The 20,163-nt window shown below is 43.8% G+C and overlaps 1 protein-coding gene across 2 annotated transcripts in view; it reads right to left on the reverse strand.

Annotated features, from left to right (window-relative positions):
- The window catches only part of nos1 (nitric oxide synthase 1 (neuronal)), a 76,593-nt gene that overhangs the window by 31,946 nt on the left and 24,484 nt on the right, over positions 1-20,163 (reverse strand). For both annotated transcript variants that reach the window (XM_024002447.1, XM_024002446.1), the window contains 3 exon segments: positions 13,837-14,011; positions 15,122-15,261; positions 15,557-15,698. In XM_024002447.1, coding sequence (XP_023858215.1) covers positions 13,837-14,011; positions 15,122-15,261; positions 15,557-15,698 — 457 coding nt within the window.

Raw genomic sequence — 20,163 nt, forward strand, 5'->3', positions numbered from 1 at the left:
CAACGGAGAGAGATTACCAAAACAGGCTATATACAGGGGGCCCTGTACCGAGTAAATGTGCGGGGTACAGGTTAGTCGAGATAATTTGTACATGTAGGTAGGGGTAAAGTGACTCATTGTGTTTCATTACATTGGTGTCAGAAATGATCGGACCTTGCATCCACAACAGTGCGTGTGCTTGGCCGGTGATCACGTTCCTATAAAGACGTTGAGTCGCAAGCTAGCGCGAGGATGCGCTCTTTGAAAGGAGGAGTAGTGTACGACCTCGGGTTTTATAACGCGGATATCGAGTCTGCCGCTCGGGCATTTGCTTTTGCAGCACAGTCGATAGTGCGCTGGAGCTTCGGGCTAGAAGGTCGAGGGTTCGAGACCTGCTCCCTGCCTGTTTCATTACAGTATTCTGTATTGGGCATTACCAGAGAATTTAAAACCTTTTTGTAATAACATAGTATATGGGATTTGATTTTAAGAAATTTGGCTTAATTAATTTGATTAATATTATGGTGTTTCATTCAGAGAAAAATTGTCCGTTTGTAAATTCAGACCGTTTCGCTCTCGGAGCGCACACTGGACGTTCGGGCTGAGGAGTTGGGATGATTTGAGCGTTGACGGCGTCAATAACCCAAGCTAATGTTGGCTAGCTACTTCCAGACACAAATGAGACCCTGACCATTTTTACTCGCCCTAACAGAGCTGGTAAGGCAGTCGTTTTGAAGTAATCGCAAAAAAACAGGCTTTATTTTAGTGCAGAGAATTCTCTTCGATCATAATCACAGTCGTATATATTCCCCCAAGCAGACACATCACGACGGCCCTGAAAGAACTTCATTTGACTCTGTAAACTGAAAACCACATATCCTGAGGTTGCATTTATTGTAGCTGGGGATTTTAACAAGGCTAATCTGAAAACAAGGCTCCATAAATTTTACCAGCATAATTGATTGAGCGACCCGGGCTGGCAAACGCTGGATCATTGTTATTCTAACTTCCGCGCCGCATATAAAGCCCTCCCCCGCCCGCCTTTTGGAAAAGCTGCCCACAACTCCATTTTGGTTGCTCCCAGCCTATAGACAGAAACTAAAACCGGGAAACCTGTGCTCAGGTCTGTTCAACGCTGGTCCCGACCAATCGGATTCCACGCTTCAGATTGCATCGATCACGTGGACTGGGATCTGTTCCCGCATAGCGTCGACAACAACATTGATGAATACGCTGATTCGGTAAGCGAGTTTATTAGCAAGTGCATCGGTGATGTTGTACCACAACGTCTATTAAAAACATTCCCCAACCGAAACCATGATTGTTGGCAGCATTCGCGCAAAACTGAAAGCGCGAACCACTGCTTTTAATCAGGGCAAGGTGACCGGAAACATGACCGATACAAACAGCGTAGCTATTCCCTCCACAAGGCAATCAAATAAACTACAAAAGAAAAACCAGCCCCGTCGCGGACCACGATGTCTTGCTCCCAGACAAACTAACAACTTCTTTCTCGCTTTGTGGACAATACAGTGCCACTGACACGGCCCGCTAACAAAACCTGCAGGCTCTCCTTCATTGCAGCCAACGTGAGTAAAACATTTAAAACGTGTTAACCCTCGCAAGGCTGCAGGCCCAGACGGCATCCCCGGCGCGTCCTCAGAGCATGCGCAGACCAGCTGGCTGGTTGTGTTTACGGATATATTCAATCAATCCTTATCCAGTGCTGTTCCCACATGCTTCAAGAGGGCCACCATTGTTCCTGTTCCAGAAAGCTAAGGTAACTGAGCTAAATGACTGCCGCCAGTAGCACTCACTTCCGTCATCATGAAGTGCTTTGAGAGACTAGTCAAGGACCATATCACCTCCACCCTACCTGACACCCTAGACCCACTCCAATTTGCTTACCGCCCCAATAGGTCCACAGACGACGCAATCGCAATGCACATTGCCCTAACCCATTTGGACAAGAGTAATACCTATGTAAGAATGCTGTTCATCGACTACAGCTCAGCATTTAACGCCATAGTACCCTCCAAACTCTCATTAATGGGTCTCGACCCCGCCCTGTGCAACTTCGTCCTGGACTTCCGGACGGGCCATCCCCAGGTGGTGAGGGTAGGTAACAACATCTCCACCCCGCTGATCCTCACACAGGGGCCCCACAAGGGTGCGTTCTCAGCCCTCTCCTGTACTCCCTGTTCACCCATGACTGCGTGGCCATGCACGCCTCCAACTCAATCATCAAGTTTGCAGACGACACTACAGTGGTAGGCTTGATTACCAACAACGACGAGACGGCCTACAGGGAGGACGTGAGGGCCCTCGGAGTGTGGTGTCAGGAAAATAACTTCACACTCAATGTCAACAAAACAAAGGATATGATCGTGGACTTCAGGAAACAGCAGAGGGGAGGGTAGTGGAGAAGGTGGAAAGTTTTAAGTTCCTCGGCGTACACATCACAGACAAACTGAAATGGTCCACCCACACAGACAGCGTGGTAAAGAAGGCGCAGCAGCGCCTCTTCAACCTCAGGAGGCTGAAGAAATTCTGGCTTGTCACCAAAAACACAAACTTTACAGATGCACAATCGAGAGCATCTGTCGGGCTGTATCACGCGCCTGGTACGGCAACTGCTCCGCCCACAACCATAAGGCTCTCCAGAGGGTAGTGAGGTCTGCACAACGCATCACCGGGGGCAAACTACCTGCCCTCCAGGACACCTACACCACCCGATGTCACAGGAAGGCCAAAAAGATCATCAAGGACAACAACCACCCGAGCCACTGCCTGTTCACCCAGCTATCATCAGAGGCAAGGTACAGGTGCATCAAAGGCGGGGACGGCGGACCGAAAAACAGCTTCTATTTCAAGGCCATCAGACTGTTAAACAGCCATCACTAACATTGAGTGGCTGCTGCCAACATACTGACTCAACTCTAGCAACTTTAATAATGGAAAAATTTATGTAAGAAATGTATCACTAGCCACTTTAAACAATGCTACTTTATATAATGTTTACATACCCTACATTACTCATCTCATATGTATATACTGTACTTTCTACCATCTACTGCATCTTGCCTATGCCATTCGGCCATCATTCATTCATATATTTTTATGTACATATTCTTATTCATTCCTTGACACTTGTGTGTATAAGGTAGTTGTTGTGAAATTGTTAGGTTGGATTACTTGTTAGATATTACTGCATGGTCGGAACTAGAAGCACAAGCATTTCGCTACACTCGCATTAACATCTGCTAACCATTTGTATGTAACAAATCAAATTTGATTTGAGCTAGTTAGCGGGGTGCACGCTAATAGCGTTTCAAATCGGTAACGTCACTCACTCTGAGATCTGGAAGTAGTTGTTCCCCTTGCTCTGCAAGGGCCGCGGCTTTTGTGGAGCGACGGGTAACGATGCTTCAAGGGTAGCTGTTGTCTATGTGTGTAGAGGGTCCCTGGTTTGAGCCCAGGTAGGGACGAGGAGAGGAACGAAAGCTAAAACTGTTACACTTGCACCATTTTAAAATCAGGAGAATCTCCTCTTTGTAATTATGTAAGTGAGCTTGTTTGTCATCGATCCCTAGACCAGAAATAGACAGAAATGCTTATTTTATCCCTACTTTTTCWTTACGCAGACATAAACACAGTTGACACCATCGAGGTGCGGATGTTTACTTTCTACACAAGTAGTTTTTTTCCAGTTTCGTCCGACGAACAGATTGTAGTGGTAAAATAAAAAAGGGATTCATTTTTTATGGAATTCTAAGCATCACTCCAGTCAAAACAGGCTCTGCGAACATTCGATTTCATTAAWTTGCTATGGGCTCGCGCTAGTGTTCCAGTTTAGCCAATGTTCTTAAGCCGTTTTTCAGCGATCGGTTGAAGAGCATGCATTTAGTTTTGCRTGCATTCAAGAGCAGTTGGAGGCCACGGAAGGAGAGTTGTATGGCATTGAAGCTCATCTGGAGGTTTATTAACACCGTGTCCAAAGAAGGGCCAGTAGTATACAGAATGGTGTCGTCTGCATAGAGGTGGATCAGAGAATCACCAGCAGCAAGAGCAACATCATTGATGTATACAGTGAAAAGAGTCGGCCTGAGGATTGAACCCCCATAGAGACGGCCGGAGGTCCGGACAACATGCCATCCAATTTGACACACTGAACTCTATCTGAGAAGTAGTTGGTGAAACAGGCGAGGCAGTCGTTTGCGAAACCAAGGCTGTTGAGTCTGCCGATAAGAATGTGGTGATTGACAGAGTCGAAAGCCTTGGCCAGGTCGATGAATACAGCTGCACAGTACTGTCTCTTATCGATGGCGGTTATGATATCGTTTAGGACCTTGAGTGWGGCTGAGGTGCACCCATGACCAGCTCGGAAACCAGATTGCATAGAGGAGAAGGTACGGTGGGATTCGAAATGGTCGGTGATCTGTTTGTCAACTTGGCTCAGATGATACGAAAGAGAGGTTGAACAAGCTAGTAATAACAATTTCGGCAGATAATTTTAGAAAGAGAGGGTCCAGATTGTTTAGCCCTGCTGATTTGTAGGGGTCCAGATTTTGCAGCTCTTTCAGAACATCAGCTATCTGGATTTGGGTGAAGGAGAAATGGGGGAGGCTTGGGCAAGTTGCTGTGGGGGGTGCAGGGCTGTTGACCAGAATAGGGGTAGCCAGGRGGAAGGCATGGCCAGCTGTAGAAAAATGCTTATTGAAATTCTCYATTATAGTGGATTTATCAGTGGTGACAGTGTTTCCTAGCCTCAGTGTAGTGGGCAGCTGGGAGGAGGTGTTCTTATTTTCCATGGACTTTACAGTGTCCCAGAACTTTTTGGAGTTAATACTACAGGATGCAAATTTCTGTTTGAAAAAGCTAACCTTTGCTTTCCTAACTGCCTGTGTATATTGGTTCCTAACTTCCCTGAAAAGTTGTGTACTGCGGGGGCTATTCGATGCTAATGCAGTACGCCACAGGATGTTTTTGTGCTGGACAAGGGCAGTCAGGTGTGTTTCTACATTTTTTGAATGGGGCATGCTTATTTAAGATGGTGAGGAAAGCATTTTTAAAGAATAACCAGGCATCCTCTACTGATGGAATGAGGTCAATATCCTTCCAGGATACCGGGGCCAGGTTGATTAGAAAGGTCTGCTCGCAGAAGTGTTTTAGGGAGCGTTTGACAGTGATGAGGGGTGGTCGTTTGACCGCAGACCCATTACGGACGCAGGCAATGAGGCACCGCTGAGATCCTGGTTTAGACAGCAGAGGTGTATTTGGAGGGCAGGTTGGTTAGGATGATATCTATGAGGGTGCCTGTGTTTAGGGATTTGGGGTTGAACCTGGTAGGTTCATTAATAATTTGTGTGAGATTGAGGGCATCAAGCTTAGATTGTAGGATGGCCGGGGTGTTAAGCATGTCCCAGTTTAGGTCACCTAACAGCACAAGCTCTGGAGATAGATCYGGGCTATCAATTCACAMATGGTGTCCAYGGCACAGCTGGGGGAAAAAGGTGGTCTATAGCAAGTGGCAACTGTGAGAGACTTGTTTCTAGAAAGGTGGATTTTTAAAAGTAGAAGCTCAAATTGTTTGGGCACAGACCTGGATAGTAAGACAGAACTCTGCAGGCTAACTCCACCCCCTTTGGCAGTTCTATCTTGTCGGAAAATGTTATAGTTAGGGATGGAAATATACTGGCAAGTTTTATTTAGAACTACTAACGTTAGGTASCTAGCTAACATACTGGTACCTACTGTTGTAATGATATGCTATGTGGTTCGTAAGGACAGCGTAGCTAACAAATTGTCAGCCAACATAACGTGCAAGGTAACTTATTTGAAAAGTCATTACTTTATTACATTGAGTAGAAAGCTACCCCTTGGTCGTTAGGGCAAATCTTTAGTAAATTGAATAGTCTATTCAGCTATTAGCCCTGCTCCCCAACTTGCAACAAATTGCTGTTCCTATCGCATTCCTTTCCCTCTTCCACGTGTCATCATTCTGCTCCTGAGTGGCTCGCCTGCGGGCATGCTGGCAGGATATGGCAGCATTTTCGGTTGTGCGTCAAGAATTCTCCATACTGTAGTTTCTATGAAGGTGTGGTTATTCACAGGCAAATTGTTATATGCTATGGAGGTACATTTGTGTCGAGAGCAAAACCTTTTTGTTTTCAATCAAAAATAATTGTTCTGTTCTGAAAGCAACTTTCTTCCGACACAAAGGAAGTCAAAGCGGACACCTACGAAGATGGCATCTCAGGTAAGCAGCACTGGTGTCGCGATCGTTGGTTGAATTAATGGACCAATAAAGCGCAAAACYAAACGTGAAACTAATGTAGTGCTCGCAGGCAACTAGACATAGACAAGATCCCACAAAAACCCAGTGGGAAAAGGCTGCCTAAATATGGTCCCCAATCAGAGACAACGATAGACAGCTGCCTCTGATTGGGAACCATACCAGGCCAACATAGAAATGAAAAAACTAYACTACCCACCTAACCAAAATAGAGAATTAAAAAGGATCTCTAAGGTCAGGGCGTGACAACTGGGCTGTATTGACGTATCCTAAAAATGACATCTGTTGCTTTAGATTGAACGGTCATATCTCAGTTATTGTTTTCATATCTATAAAAAATAAGCTGTTTTCTTTACTTTCAGAGAGTGAGCTGACCAAGGGGTCAAACATGTAGATATTGCCAGATTGTTCACTGTCTGAGAAACAGGCCGTGGAAGCTTCATTGCTGGCAAAAGTGTCCATACCCAGAGGTAATTAAACTGTCCTGTGTTCTTTTTCTCCATCTCTGCATGTCTTGTTGTACATGTTCATCCCTCTCCCCCTTCTCCCTAAATCCTCTAGGTTATATCAGCTGTTTTGGTGAACCCCTCCCGCATCTGAACTGGCTGACACAGAGGGCACAGCATGATCATAGATGAGATGTCACATGGTCGGGTCAACAGGAAGTATTATTAAAGAGAGTGCTTTACATTGAAATATAGACCCAGTTGTCCCAGAGTTAATGATCCAAGGACAGTTTTGCATTTCACCTCCTGATTTAAGATGACTGACCGTGTTAGAATAAAAAAACAAGGCTTAATCATGTCGTCTGCAGGTATGTTTTGATGTGAGAGAGGAAGCCAGTCCCTTCATCGTCACCTCACCCGCACTTAAGATAACCTTCGGGCCAACTGGGGGCCTAAGGCTGGTTAGGAGACACCGCAATTGTGACGAACTGAGAGAATATTGGGGTAGCACTGTAATTCATGAATCATATGCTGTCTGCCGCTGTTCTTACCTCTCTCCCCACCTCGTCTTTCTTCCTCGTTTTAAAATGCACACCATATGTGCATTGAAGTACAGACTGAACTTGTATTTATAATATTACAATTATTATAATTATAATGCATTTATAACACCTGGATAATGAACTTCTTTCAATAAAGCGTTTCACATTCTCCACTGGTTGAAATTAAGTATCTCATTGAAATACTATCCTGTGTTCTCAGATTAATGCAGATGAAGGGAGTTGGATATGCATAGTTTTTTTCTGTATATATGAATTARAAATCAATCATGTTTCTAGTCTATTGCATAGTTACCATGTGTAATCGTTGATGTCCCAGGAGCAGGAGTGGTAAACACTGTTGAAGTGTATAATTGTAATACATACAAGCAGACAGACACAGCATCATTCAAATAATGGAGTTTGATATGACTGAAAATTAATGTCTGAGATTCATACCTGAATCGCACCTTTATTTGCCTAGGAAGAGTACATGATCAGTGTATATATTCAATATACAGGCTGCAATGTGGGAATCTCATGCGTGGTAATAACTACAGTACATGTGTATATAGGACTTGCATTCTTGGCACAATAACGTTATTATATTCMACTCTATCCATAGGCTTCATTAATGCCATTCAGACTTGAAGTTGATACAACAACTATGATAGCTGAGGTTCATAGATTGGTATGAATATTAGTTCAGAACCTAATGTTTTAGGGTTCATACACAGAACGGTTACATACTGTAGCTAGCTACACATCCATAAGCATACAGTTATTTTTATCCTCCACTACACAATAATCAAGTAAATAGTTAGCTAGCTATGTTWRTRCAACTAAATTGCAAGGCAAGCTTACACAATTGTACATTCAATTTGCAGTAAATGCTTTAGCTAGCTAGATTCTTTACATCCACCGTTTCACAAGATGACAGCCTGGTTTGCTGGTTCCCAGGAGTCCCAAAAACATTAAACAACACGAATTACAAATTCATTCTCTTAACACTAGCTAGCTGGCWAATGTTAGCTAGTCAGACAACTTGCTAAATAGCGATTTTCGTAAATTAACTTTATGARAAAAGAATATGCACAAACTTTTGTCTCTACATTAACTAACATATTCCTCTCAATTGTAAATGTTTTGCTTGACTCATTATGACGTTATAACAACTTACATCTGGTTCCACCGTAATGTTTTGTCAGCCACCTTTGTTGAAGAACGCCACAAGGAAGGCTCGCATCAAAATTCGTTATTGGAACCACTCAATATGATTGGTCATATAAAAACCTTGGGACCCAAATGCCCAATGAGTGCTCTAACTCCCCCTTGTGGTGGTCTGGAGCAATGAAGCTGTGACCCTGGGTACCTCTAAGTCCCGCGGTGCAAGCACGCAACTTTTAAAGGAGGAACCACTGTAGGTCCTGGATGGCAGGAAGCTTGGCCCCAATGATGTACTGGGCGGTACGCACTACCCTCTGTAGCGCCATACAGTCAGATACCYAGCAGTTGCCATACCAGGCGGTGATGCAACCYGTCAGGATGCTCTCGGTGGTGCAGCTGTAGAACTTTGAGGATCTGGGGACCCATGCCAAATTGTTTCATTCTCCTGAGGGGGAAAAAGGTGTTGTCGTGCCCTTTTCARGACTGTCTTGGTATGTTTGGACCATGATAGTTTGTTGGTGATGTGGACACCAAGGAACTTGAAACTCTCGACCCGCTCCACTTCAGCCCCGTCGATGTAAATGGGGGCCTTTTAGGCCCTCCTTTTCCTGTAGTCCACGATCATATCCTTTGTCTTGCTCACATTGAYGGAGACGTTGTTGGCCTGGCACAACACTGACAGGTCTTTTACCTCCTCCATATAGGCTGTCTCATCATTGTCGGTGATCAGTCCTACCACTGTTGTGTCATCAGCAAACTGACGGTGTTGGAGTCATGCTTGGCCACGCAGTCGAGGGAACAGGGAGTACAGGAGGGGACTAAGKACACACCCCTGAGGGGAACCGGTGTTGAAGATCAGCGTGGCGGATATGTTGTTGCCTACCCTTACCACCTGGTGGCGGCCCYTCAGGAAATCCAGGATKCAGTTGCAGAGGGAGGTGTTTAGTCCCAGGGTCCTTAGCTTAGTGATGAGTTTGTGGGCACTATGGTGTTGAACACTGAGCTGTAGTCAATGAACAGCATTCTCACATATGTGTTCCTTTTGTCCAGGTGGGAAAGGGCAGTATGGAGTGCGATTGAGATTGCGTCATCTGTGGATCTATTGGTGCGGTAATGTGAATTGGAGTGGCTCTAGGATTTCCGGGATGATGGTGTTGTGAGCCATAACCAGTCTTTCAAAGCACTTCATGGCTACCGACGTGAGTGTTATGGGTTGGTAGTCATTTATGCAGGTTACCTTAGTGTTCTTGGGCACAGGGACTGGTGGTCTGCTTGAAAAATGTTGGTATTACAGACTCAGTCAGGGAGAGGTTGAAAATGTCAGTGAAGACACTTGCCAGTTGGTCCGCGCATGCTCTGAGTACACGCCCTGGCAATCCGTCTGGCCCCTCTYCCTTYTGAATGTTGACCCGTTTAAAAGTCTTGCTCACACCGGCTATGGAGAYTGTGATCACAGTCGTCCGGAAAAGCTCTCATGCATGCTTCAGTGTTGCTTGCCTCGAAGCGAACATAAAAGGCAMTTAGCTCCGCTGGTAGSCTCGCGTCACTGGGCAAATCACGGCTGGGTTTCCCTTTGTAGTCCGTAATAGTTTGCAAGCCCTGCCACATCTGACGAACGGCAGAGCCGGTGTAGTAGAATTCAATCTTAGTCCAATATWGACGCTTTGCCTGTTTGATGGTTCATCTGAGGGCATAGCAGGATTTCTTATAAYTMTCCAGATTAGTGTCCTGCTCCTTGTAAGAGGCAGCTCTTGCTTTTAGCTTGGTGAGGATGTTGCCTGTAATCAATGGCTTCTGGTTGGGATATGTACATACGGTCACTGTGGGGACAACGTCCTCAATGCARTCATTGATGAAGCCGGTGACAGAGGTGGTATACTCCTCAATGCCATTGGATGAATRACGGAACATATTCCAGTCTGTGCTAGAAAAACAGCAGTGTAGCATCTGCATCATCGGACCACTTCRGTATTGAGCGAGTCACTGGTACTTCCTGCTTTAGTTTTAGCATGTAAGCAGGAGGATAGAGTTATGGTCAGATTTGCCAAATGTAGGGCTTGGGAGAGCAGTGTATGCGTCTCTGTGTGTGGAGTAAAGGTGGTCTAAAAACACACAAGTCTGGTTTGGACCGTGCCAGTTAAAGGTTTATACCAATTGCATTTGGCTTCCCAAGGCAAGCTGGGGATAGCTGTGAGGAGTTTGCCGTATCAGTCCCTTTCCACGCTGCCACCCCGTGGGTTTGGGCCACTCAATACTGAGTCTGGTCGCTGCCCGTTTCCAGACATAAATGAGTGAATATCTGTCATCTGCTATTGATGCTCTGCTAAAGGCGGAAGAGCGGCAGAGCGGCTTGCCCCTCGTCCTCCGCCGCTGTCTGGAGGAGGTCGCCATTATCCTAGTCGATGAAGAGSCCCCCCCCCTTCCCCTTCCTCTGGGGCAAAGCCCTGGAAAAGTCGGTGAAGTTCCTTGGGGTAGCCATCCATGATGTCAGCCCATGAGGGCTGGGTCTGCGAGGCAGTCTCATCGCTCAAGTTAAGCGTGGGACYAACCACATTGGGCTGCTCTGTGCACTCTACAGCAGAGGGTGTTCACAGCAAAGAAACACACAATGGATGCATGACACTGAACACTGCTTCCGKGTGTTAGACACCCAGGCAGACGACACACAGGGAGTGTGTCCTTACCCGAAATGGTCACCCTGCATTGACATGGTTGTGCTGGTACATGGGCCTTGCTTGGTACCCACTGGGCCGTGCTAGCAGGTTCCATGGTTCCAAGAAACAGCTAATCCGAGAACAAAGGGAAAAGAGACTAGAGTTCGCCACTTGGGCTAGAAGCCTAGCTAGTTAGCACAGTGCTAGCAGGATAAGCTAATCCTATAAACAATGTTTACATAGCTGGCGATCACCACATGGGCTGGTAGCATAGCTAGTTAGCACAAAGTTATCCAAAGGAAGCTAGCGCTATTGCTCTTACAAACAAAAGAGTGGCTCTCGACCAATAAGCAGTGATGCTAGGATGGACAGTCTACTCAACGCCGGTGGAGGATMTAACTAAACGAGCGAGCAAACTAGTAATTCTACCCTTCCAGGTGGATAAGCTAGTCGGTAGGATAGCTAGCCTTGCCCGAGAGCTAGCCAGGTTAGCTAAGCCTTGCAGCTAAGCTAGCCAAGTCTCKGCAGCTAGCAGTTTGACGCTAGCTACAACAGGAGATGAAGGAATAAAAGCGGTGAAGCAAATTCTTACKGGAAGCAAAAATGTTCCTTTTGGTGAAGTCACCCAACAAAAAAGATAACCCTGCACTCGGCGGTGAAACCTTAACGCCACTGTAAAAAGTTACAGGAAAACCGATCAAGCCGTGCTGAAGAGAGTAAACTATAACTGTTCTGTGAGGAAGAGGGCAGGCGAGTYGCTCATTAGTATGAGGTTAGGGGCTCCCTCATTCGCCACTCGACCAGTCTGTCTCYAACAGACGTGTATGATTGGTTATTCGAGGTACTCTGACAAATTCTGGTTTATCCCCATGGTGACAAATAATTGAAAGAACTGAAGCTAAGTTGGGGCCATACTGCCAAACAGGCTTTAGACCATCAGAAGTGGAGAGATCATGTCTCTGCCTTATCTGCCAGACGGCACAAACAGGATAAGTGAGATTTCAATTAGGGTGACATTTTACTCTTCTTATCGCTGTTCACAAAATGCTATCGTATTCACTGTTACATTGAAGATAAGCATTCAACATTATCCTTCAAGTAAACTGGTGTGAAAAACCTACGTGACAGGTAAGTCCTGTTGTTTGTAAAGCTACATAGAAAATTGACAATCAAATACAGTACAATGAAGACAAGCAACTAATGCTATCCCTCATGTAAGCAGGTTGTGATAAGGCTATCCTGAGTGACGGGGAAGTGGTTGCAGTCAGTATCAAATCACATTTCACAATTAGCCTGAATACCCTAAAGACATCATTTTACATTCTATAATGGAGAAATGTTCTAAAATGGAGACATTAAAGTAAAAAAACAACCCTTTTAGAAGTACCTCATGTTCTGCATTAAAATAAGAACATTTACCATAGTAGCTCACATCTATCATAACAATTCTGTATATGGGTAAACCTGCATTTAGCAGAAGGGAGTGCATGGGGCTTGAGATGGGAACATGAGATGAGGGGAAATGACTGAGAACAGCTGAAGTTACCCTACGCCTTGGAACTCTGAAAACAAAATATTACCGTCATTATAATGGTTATGCTAATACGTTGGCTGAATACCAACAGCACAACCAGATCCGTACATATTTTATCCATGTATTATATCTACAGCCTCTAAGCTTGACATGCTCTAGTCACCATGCTGCGGCATACTGTTTGTGAAAAAACAAGATATCATCGGACCAACAATAGAGTGAAGACTTGCTGTTCCCAGGAAAACTATCCATTTTGATATAAAACAAATAAAATAATTAAATACAGAGTATACCAAACATTACACCCCCCCCCCTTTTTGCCCTCAGAACAGACTCAATTATTCAGGGCATAGACTCTACAAGGTGTCGAAAGTGTTCCACATGGATGCTGGCCCATGTTGACGCCAATGCTTCCCACAGTTGTGTCAAGTTGGCTGCATGTTCTTTGGGTGGTGGACTATTCTTGATACAGACGGGAAARTCTGGACCATGAAAAACCCAGCAGCGTTGCAGTTCTTGACATAAACTGGTGCGCCTGGAACCTACTACCATACCCCATTCAAAGGCACTCAAATATTTTGTCTCGACCATTCACCCTCTGAATGGCACACATACACAATCCATGTCTCAAGGTTTAAAAATCCTTCTTTAACCTGTCTCCTCCCCTTCATCTACACTGATTGAAGAAGATTTAACAAGTGACATCCATAAGGGATCATAGCTTTCACCTGGATTCACCTGGTCAGTTTGTCATGGAAAGAMCAGGTGTTCTTAATGTTTGGTATACTCCGTGTATATTCTGATGTGTTATGGAAACCTATTGCATGAATATTGAGAGTATAAGTGATGAATGTTAGCTCTGCATGTATGCTGTCATGATATCAGATTAATCCGCCACACTGGTAAGTATTGAAGACGTATCATAACATTTATTTAAAAGCCCTAACAGATTACAGTAAAACATATTATAGATTCTAGTAAATATCATAGTAAATATTATAGTAAAAGGTTCTCACAACTCYCGAATTCCCTTGCAAACCCCAAGCATAACATATGTAACACTGTAAAACCTCATGGTCTCATTCGAATGTCAAAATAGTGGCATTTAACCATTGTAACGAGAGCTGTTAAAGTCCCTGACACCAATCTCGGTGCCAATGTACCAGCCACCGAAGGGATGCTTATAAATGTTTAMAAATGCTTTAGAAAATGATCATAATACCTCCAAGATGTTGTAACGAGAGCTGTCACAGAAGTCCCTGACTCCGATCTCTGTACCCATGTACCAGCCACTGAACGGACAGGCGGTGAATTCCAGCCCCCCCACCTCTAGCAGCATGCTAGATACAGCAGGTAGGCTGTACCACTTCAGATTCAAGTCCTTGAACCAATCATACCTGTATCCACAAGCATAGAAAGACAAAGAGATACGTTCAAATGAACAGTCAAGGTTTGGAGGAGTGATGGTGAATGTGTCATATCATGACTAATTGATTCAAATAAATAGGTTCGCTGTCAAGGTATGTAGAGGATGTTTAAGGGTACATATTATATACAGCTTAAATTGAAGCTGACTTGGCTTCTGTTGTTCAACACAAGGTGCTTCCATCTCAACAAGTCGTTGAACATTTTACATTCTGAATCGATGTAAAAGTGCACATTCTTATCTTGGTGAAAAGCCGACATATTAGCGTGGATCTTGTTCTGGAGGCATCTCTGCAAAGCGGTCAGTAGTTGGCACAGCCACAGTCATAAAATCWGATTTTAAACCACACTGCTACATTTTTACAATATAGCCTATTTTGACTTTGCAATCTAAGCGGAAATCACTCAGTTCTGCCTCCAGGACAAGATTCATGACAATAAACTGTAAAAAGCCGTGGGAAGAGATTAGTGACAAGCTTACATTRTGATATTGAAAGTTTGTATAGCACGTCATGGAAAGAAAATACTGTATGCATGTACAAAGAAATGAAGGATTTCTCCAAGAGATGCTAGATATCTGCCTACTGTGATGTGGTGTGTATTGTTCTACAAGGCAATTTGCTCCTACACTGTGGTTAGTAGATACACAGCCAAGAAGTACAGGAGCGCAGCCAAAACTAACATTATCACATGCTCACAGCAAAAACACCTGCAATCGCTTCTGAAAGTACTGGCCCTACATCCATCTACCTGGTGCTACACAGGCTCTGAGTGGCCCATGGGGGACGGTCTACGCAGTAGCAGAGAGCCATCACAGCTTCATGGCAACAGAGTTGAGGCCAACTAAACTGATGCAGGGGGAGATGGGGGGTGGCGAAGGACAGTTCTGGGAGCTTGTTTGATAGAGGATGCCATGTGCTGGGGATGAAACTCCCTCTGTGCCTGAAGACTGGTGACATTGTGGGTGTGTGTCTGTGTGGTATGTTAGCGTGACAATTGGAACACACCCCAACCCAGCCTCTATTCCTGTATCACTCTGTTATGACACTTGGACATGTGTGTGTGTGTGTCGTCTAACTCACTTGGGATGGGTGATCTGCACCTCCAGAATAAGGTCTTGAGGGATCTCAAACAGCTCTGGGTCGTTCCCATTGGATTGCAGCAGGAGGGGCAGCACGTCAAAACGACCCTTGGGAGCCTTCCAGCCCTGCTGGATGCAGATCTAGTAACCAAAACATTACATAAACATTTTAGGTGGACTCACTCAAGTAGATGTGTAACTCCTGTTTGGTAGTTTCCACTCCAGTTTTAGTCAGAGCTTTGGCCTTGCTCGGAGGCATGCTATATAAAGACATTGAACACTTTCAGGTTTTGTGATCTACTGTAAGTGGTTCAGTGGGTTGAACCTGACAAGGCAACGTTTGAGGATTCAAATCCCATGAGGGACACATATTCCATGCTGTTATGAACAATAATTKACTTTGAATAACAGGGACCACAGTGTCTTTTTACTCTACCTCAGTGAATTCCACGTTGGCTGGGTCTCCCAGAATCTGACCATCGGGCTGCTTGTAACCGGCATAGCGAATCAGCTGTATGTTCCATACCCGAAAGTCGTGCTTGCCATCTGTCCTCTGAGGAAATATGGTAATGGCAGATCTGCATAAGAAATAACCCACCAGCCCCCAGAGAGAGAGAAAGTTTAATGATGAGAGTTTAAAGACAGTATCTATAGATTAGCAATGCAACAAATGAATGTCTACCCAACCACATAGTATCTAATGGTTTAGGACAGTTTAATTTCYGAGGTTGTGGGTAAGGCAGGCTAGGAAGGCTGACAGGGCCAAAGCTCAGTTACCTTTAGTCCCCCACTACTGAACCTATCCTGTTGGGTTAAGCTAATGCCATGACTGGGCAAAAGGGTTGATTCTACTAATCTGGCTGTAAGTCTTTGTCCCAAAGGACCCAAATACCTCTGGGCACCAATCTCTATGCTTGCCTTACAGAGTAGAAACTASTGTCCTCTATAGTCAATACAAGCCCAAAGAATGAGAGGAGAATTGACTATATAAAACTCAAATTGTTTTGGGGTCTGAATCTAAGCAGAAGCAGCCTGGCTGCAGATCAGTTTGTGCTTCAGCCAACTCCTTCATTTGTTGTTATGCCGCAAACACAAACCCAAAAGAGGCTTAAGCACAAACTGATATGCGATCAGGCTTCTGCTACATGCTGACAGTGGCTAAGTATTATTTGATGTACAGCATCAGCAGTCTTTGGGAATGTGATGTGACTAACTCAGTGCAGTGATGAGTCAGACACATACAGTTGGGGAGAGTGGGGTATGTTGACACATTCTTTACATTCAGCACCACTACGTCAAGGGAAATCATCATTCTTCCTAAGAAAGATAACTACATAGATTTCAGGATGTCTTGTACACCTGAAAATAATCAGAACTGATGTAAAACATGTGTTTAGAAAACATAGCTTTTCCAAAAAAAGCAGTCTCTTGGCACAACTTACCCCGGGTACGGGCTAAGTTGAGCATAGGGACAGGGTAAGTTGAACCGCCTTGGGGTAAGTGGGTGATAGTGTCCTGTGATAGTGGGTGATGGTAGGTCAAAGTTTAATTCATGGAATTGGGGTGTGGTATATTGCATATCTTAATTGTATGCCTACATTCAGATATAGATATCCCTGTTCAATATAACTTGGCCTTCCATTTATTGACCAGTTGTCTGGGACAGGGATGTGTCCATGTGCCAATACATAGGCAAGTTCTCTGCATTTGAGGCTACTAAACCCATGAAACTGGTCTGAGATTATTGATATGCTTAGCAAGCTCAGACTCCATGTCAACAGACATGTGCCTCTGGCTCTGCTACTCTATCATAGCCTCTCTTTCGAACAGGTGTTCATTTTCTTTTTTGTCAATGTAGCTCTTCAATGTCATTCAGACTTTTTAATATCCCTTGCTGCAGCTCGATTGGACTTCTTCCCTTCTCTCACTTCCTTGGCTGCTCTCTTAAGAACCTCAAGGGGTGCTACACCCCTATTTGTTTTACATTTGTATACACAGGGCACTACTACTCTGCTCTGTAACAATACAAATGCACAATCTAGAGTTCATTTGCATGACACATGGCAAAAATACTATGCATAAAACTGACAACTGTAAATCACTTGTATGGGGTATGGTGGTGTCATGACTGTCCACGAGGATCCGAACAGATCAGGTTTGCAATGAATAACTTCACTCAGGGGGATTAACAGCTCACGTCTCCAAAGGAAAGGAATAGTTGTAAATCAACAGGATTAGATGCAGGTCACCCTCTCCAAATTGGCCAAAACTAACAAATACTGGAACAATGTTTCTAACATAGACCATGGGGAATGGTCAAAAGCGATCTATAGAACACTAATGCCCTTTTGTTTGTTATTTTGTGACATCATACCGTTTTTTATAAAGGAAATACTGTAACTTGGAAAGTATACCCACTACATGCGTGAAGAGTCCATCCTATGTGCATGTAATATGACAAAGTATGAAAGTGTTTTTGTTAAGAGAGGGATGTGATTTTAGGAGCCATAAGAGATAATTGTTTTACATAAACTTTGCATAGTGACAAGTCACGCCCCTGAGTGAGGTCAGAGAGCGTGTCAGCCTGACAGAACCGCCCATTTGAACAAACTGTATAAAATGATGGTTAAGAATTAACATACTAGACCAGAAAAGAGTTGAGCTGCACGTTTAAAGTGGTCTGAACTTTGAATCTCAACACGAGGTAGAGACGATAAACTCACCTCCCGGATAATCACTGGTACGGCTGATTAACTGTCCTAAGTAGAGTATCTAGAAAAGCACATTTAAGTGGGACCATTCTACTACTCTGTTAAACCATTGTATTACGCTACTCTCATCACCCCACTGGGAACCATCTTCAAAGAGGCATCTTCAGGAGCGAATGGAAGGAATATCAACTCTGTAGTTCTGTTCAGGACTACACGACAAGTCACCGGATACTGMAGAACTACAGAGAAGAACAGTAGAAGACTTGTTSGAACCATTTTGGGACAATCYGAGCCTTACAAGCGTCCCACGACAAGGCCCAACCCCCTTTCCAAGGCCCTGTCCACCGAGAGAGATCCGGCATTTCACGTAAATACATTCATGATTTCTTACTCAAAAGGGCGGCGGTTCGTGTGTAAAGTATATGATTACTGTAAGTGAGAGTAGTTTCTAAAATGTACCTAGGTTAAGTGTCTCTGTCCCGCTCTGCCCCCCCCGTCTATTTTGTAACAAGCAGCCATATTGTTGTCATTCCGCTAGGGACCTGTTTTTAACGTATTAAGTGTGTATGTTTATTCTGTGTTACCATTTAATTAGCTAGTAATTTTAAAAAATCAAGCAATTTGTGAAGTACTGAATCATAAGTAAGGCTCAGGTTTTTGCAGATGCAAGGTTACAACTGTTCAGAATGATGATCTGACATAAGGTTATGATTAATAAGTTGACTGTTAAATGTGATAGGTAAAGATCTTTAGAGAGTTTAATTTGGGAGATGGTAACTCTTTATAGAACTGCTCTCYTGGTGCCCCAGATCCTAATGAGTTAATTGTTACATGATTKATTTAAAATCTAGTAACAATTAAACATATTTAGGTAATTAGATAAGTCTTCAGATTAATGTTAAAGTCAAATCACGACAGTAGCCATTGGCTCAACTTACCCCATGACCATTGGCTCAACTAACCCCAAGACAAACAATTTTACTATATTAGCCCACAGAGCTACAAGGATGCACTTTGATGCTCGGTTTAGAACCTCATATTCTTGCATCAGGAAACCTACAGTGGTTCCTCAATTAAACGTTTTGAGATTATGCCGCGGGACTTAAGAGGTAATTTGTGGTTTAGTATGTTACCCTGTGTCACTGCTTCATTGCGGTGGTCTGGAGCAAGGGGGAGTTAGAGCACTGATTATGCTTTTGGGCCCCAAGGCGCTAAATGTGTCTCTACCTGACAATGAATGGGCGATAAACCAAATAGAAACTGATAATTGTGCACGACATCAAAATGTCATTTCAATTAACTGAATGATGGATGAAGAAGGTGATTGAATTTTGAACAATAGTGTAAGAATTGCTATTCCTCTGTCCTGCACGCACACCGGAAAAAAATACACTTATTTGTTTCTACTTGGTCAGAAGAAGCTGTAAGCTAAGGTTTTTATTCCAAGAGAAACGAAAATGTTCAATTATATTCCATGATATTCTTAAGATATATGTGTTGACTGAATATAAGCAGCAAGMGGTGTTTGCTAAATAATCAAGTTGATGGCGCAGTCGTATAGCCTTGGCACCTACATAAAGCTGAATGACTCACTCATTCATGGCTTTGGATCAAAATAAGTACCAACATTCTTTCTGATAGTGAAACATTTAAAATATAAGTGATTATAAAAAGTCACGACTAAAATTGATCGCTAGTTTTGGTCTCAAATAAGCAAGGTCTGTGACGAGCATTTAACWAAAATAAGCGTAGAGTCAGGCGGYGAAKAACSTATTTAAATTATATGAGCWAAAATATTCAATTTTATTTGGAAAGGCATGCCAGACAAAATCAAAAAMGGCTGTAGGCTTGGCGGAGTTACAGATTAATGTTTTCAGTTGATGCCAAACAAGTTCGATCGGGTTTAAAAATCAGGAGACCTACATGTAAAAAATATATTTTTAGATATACTGTAGGCCTAACGTTGGTGTTGTAGGTCTTTAATTTATTTTACTAAATAAAGGTTWACTTACTCTGCTTGCGTCTTGACCCAGTTTATGCCCTCCTTTGAWATGCAAATCTGGGCGGCAGTGTGTTTTGGTCCGAGCACACCCTTTTCCGGCTTACAGACAGTTATCAAGCCAGACTCTTTTTATGGTGCTACCCGTTCAAGTTTCAGGACTGTAACCACCAGAAGACTTGGAAATGAGCCTGAGCTGAGAGGATCACCAAAACTAAAAGGTGGAAGGGGGAAAAATGTTTTCAAACACTTGTTTTTCACAAGAGCTATTAGCAGAACAAGAGACACGATGTGGTCCCAAAAACAACTCTCTGACATAGGGTCCAGCATATC

Source organism: Salvelinus sp. IW2-2015, linkage group LG15, assembly GCF_002910315.2.
Source record: "Salvelinus sp. IW2-2015 linkage group LG15, ASM291031v2, whole genome shotgun sequence".
Lineage (NCBI taxonomy): Eukaryota > Metazoa > Chordata > Actinopteri > Salmoniformes > Salmonidae > Salvelinus > Salvelinus sp. IW2-2015.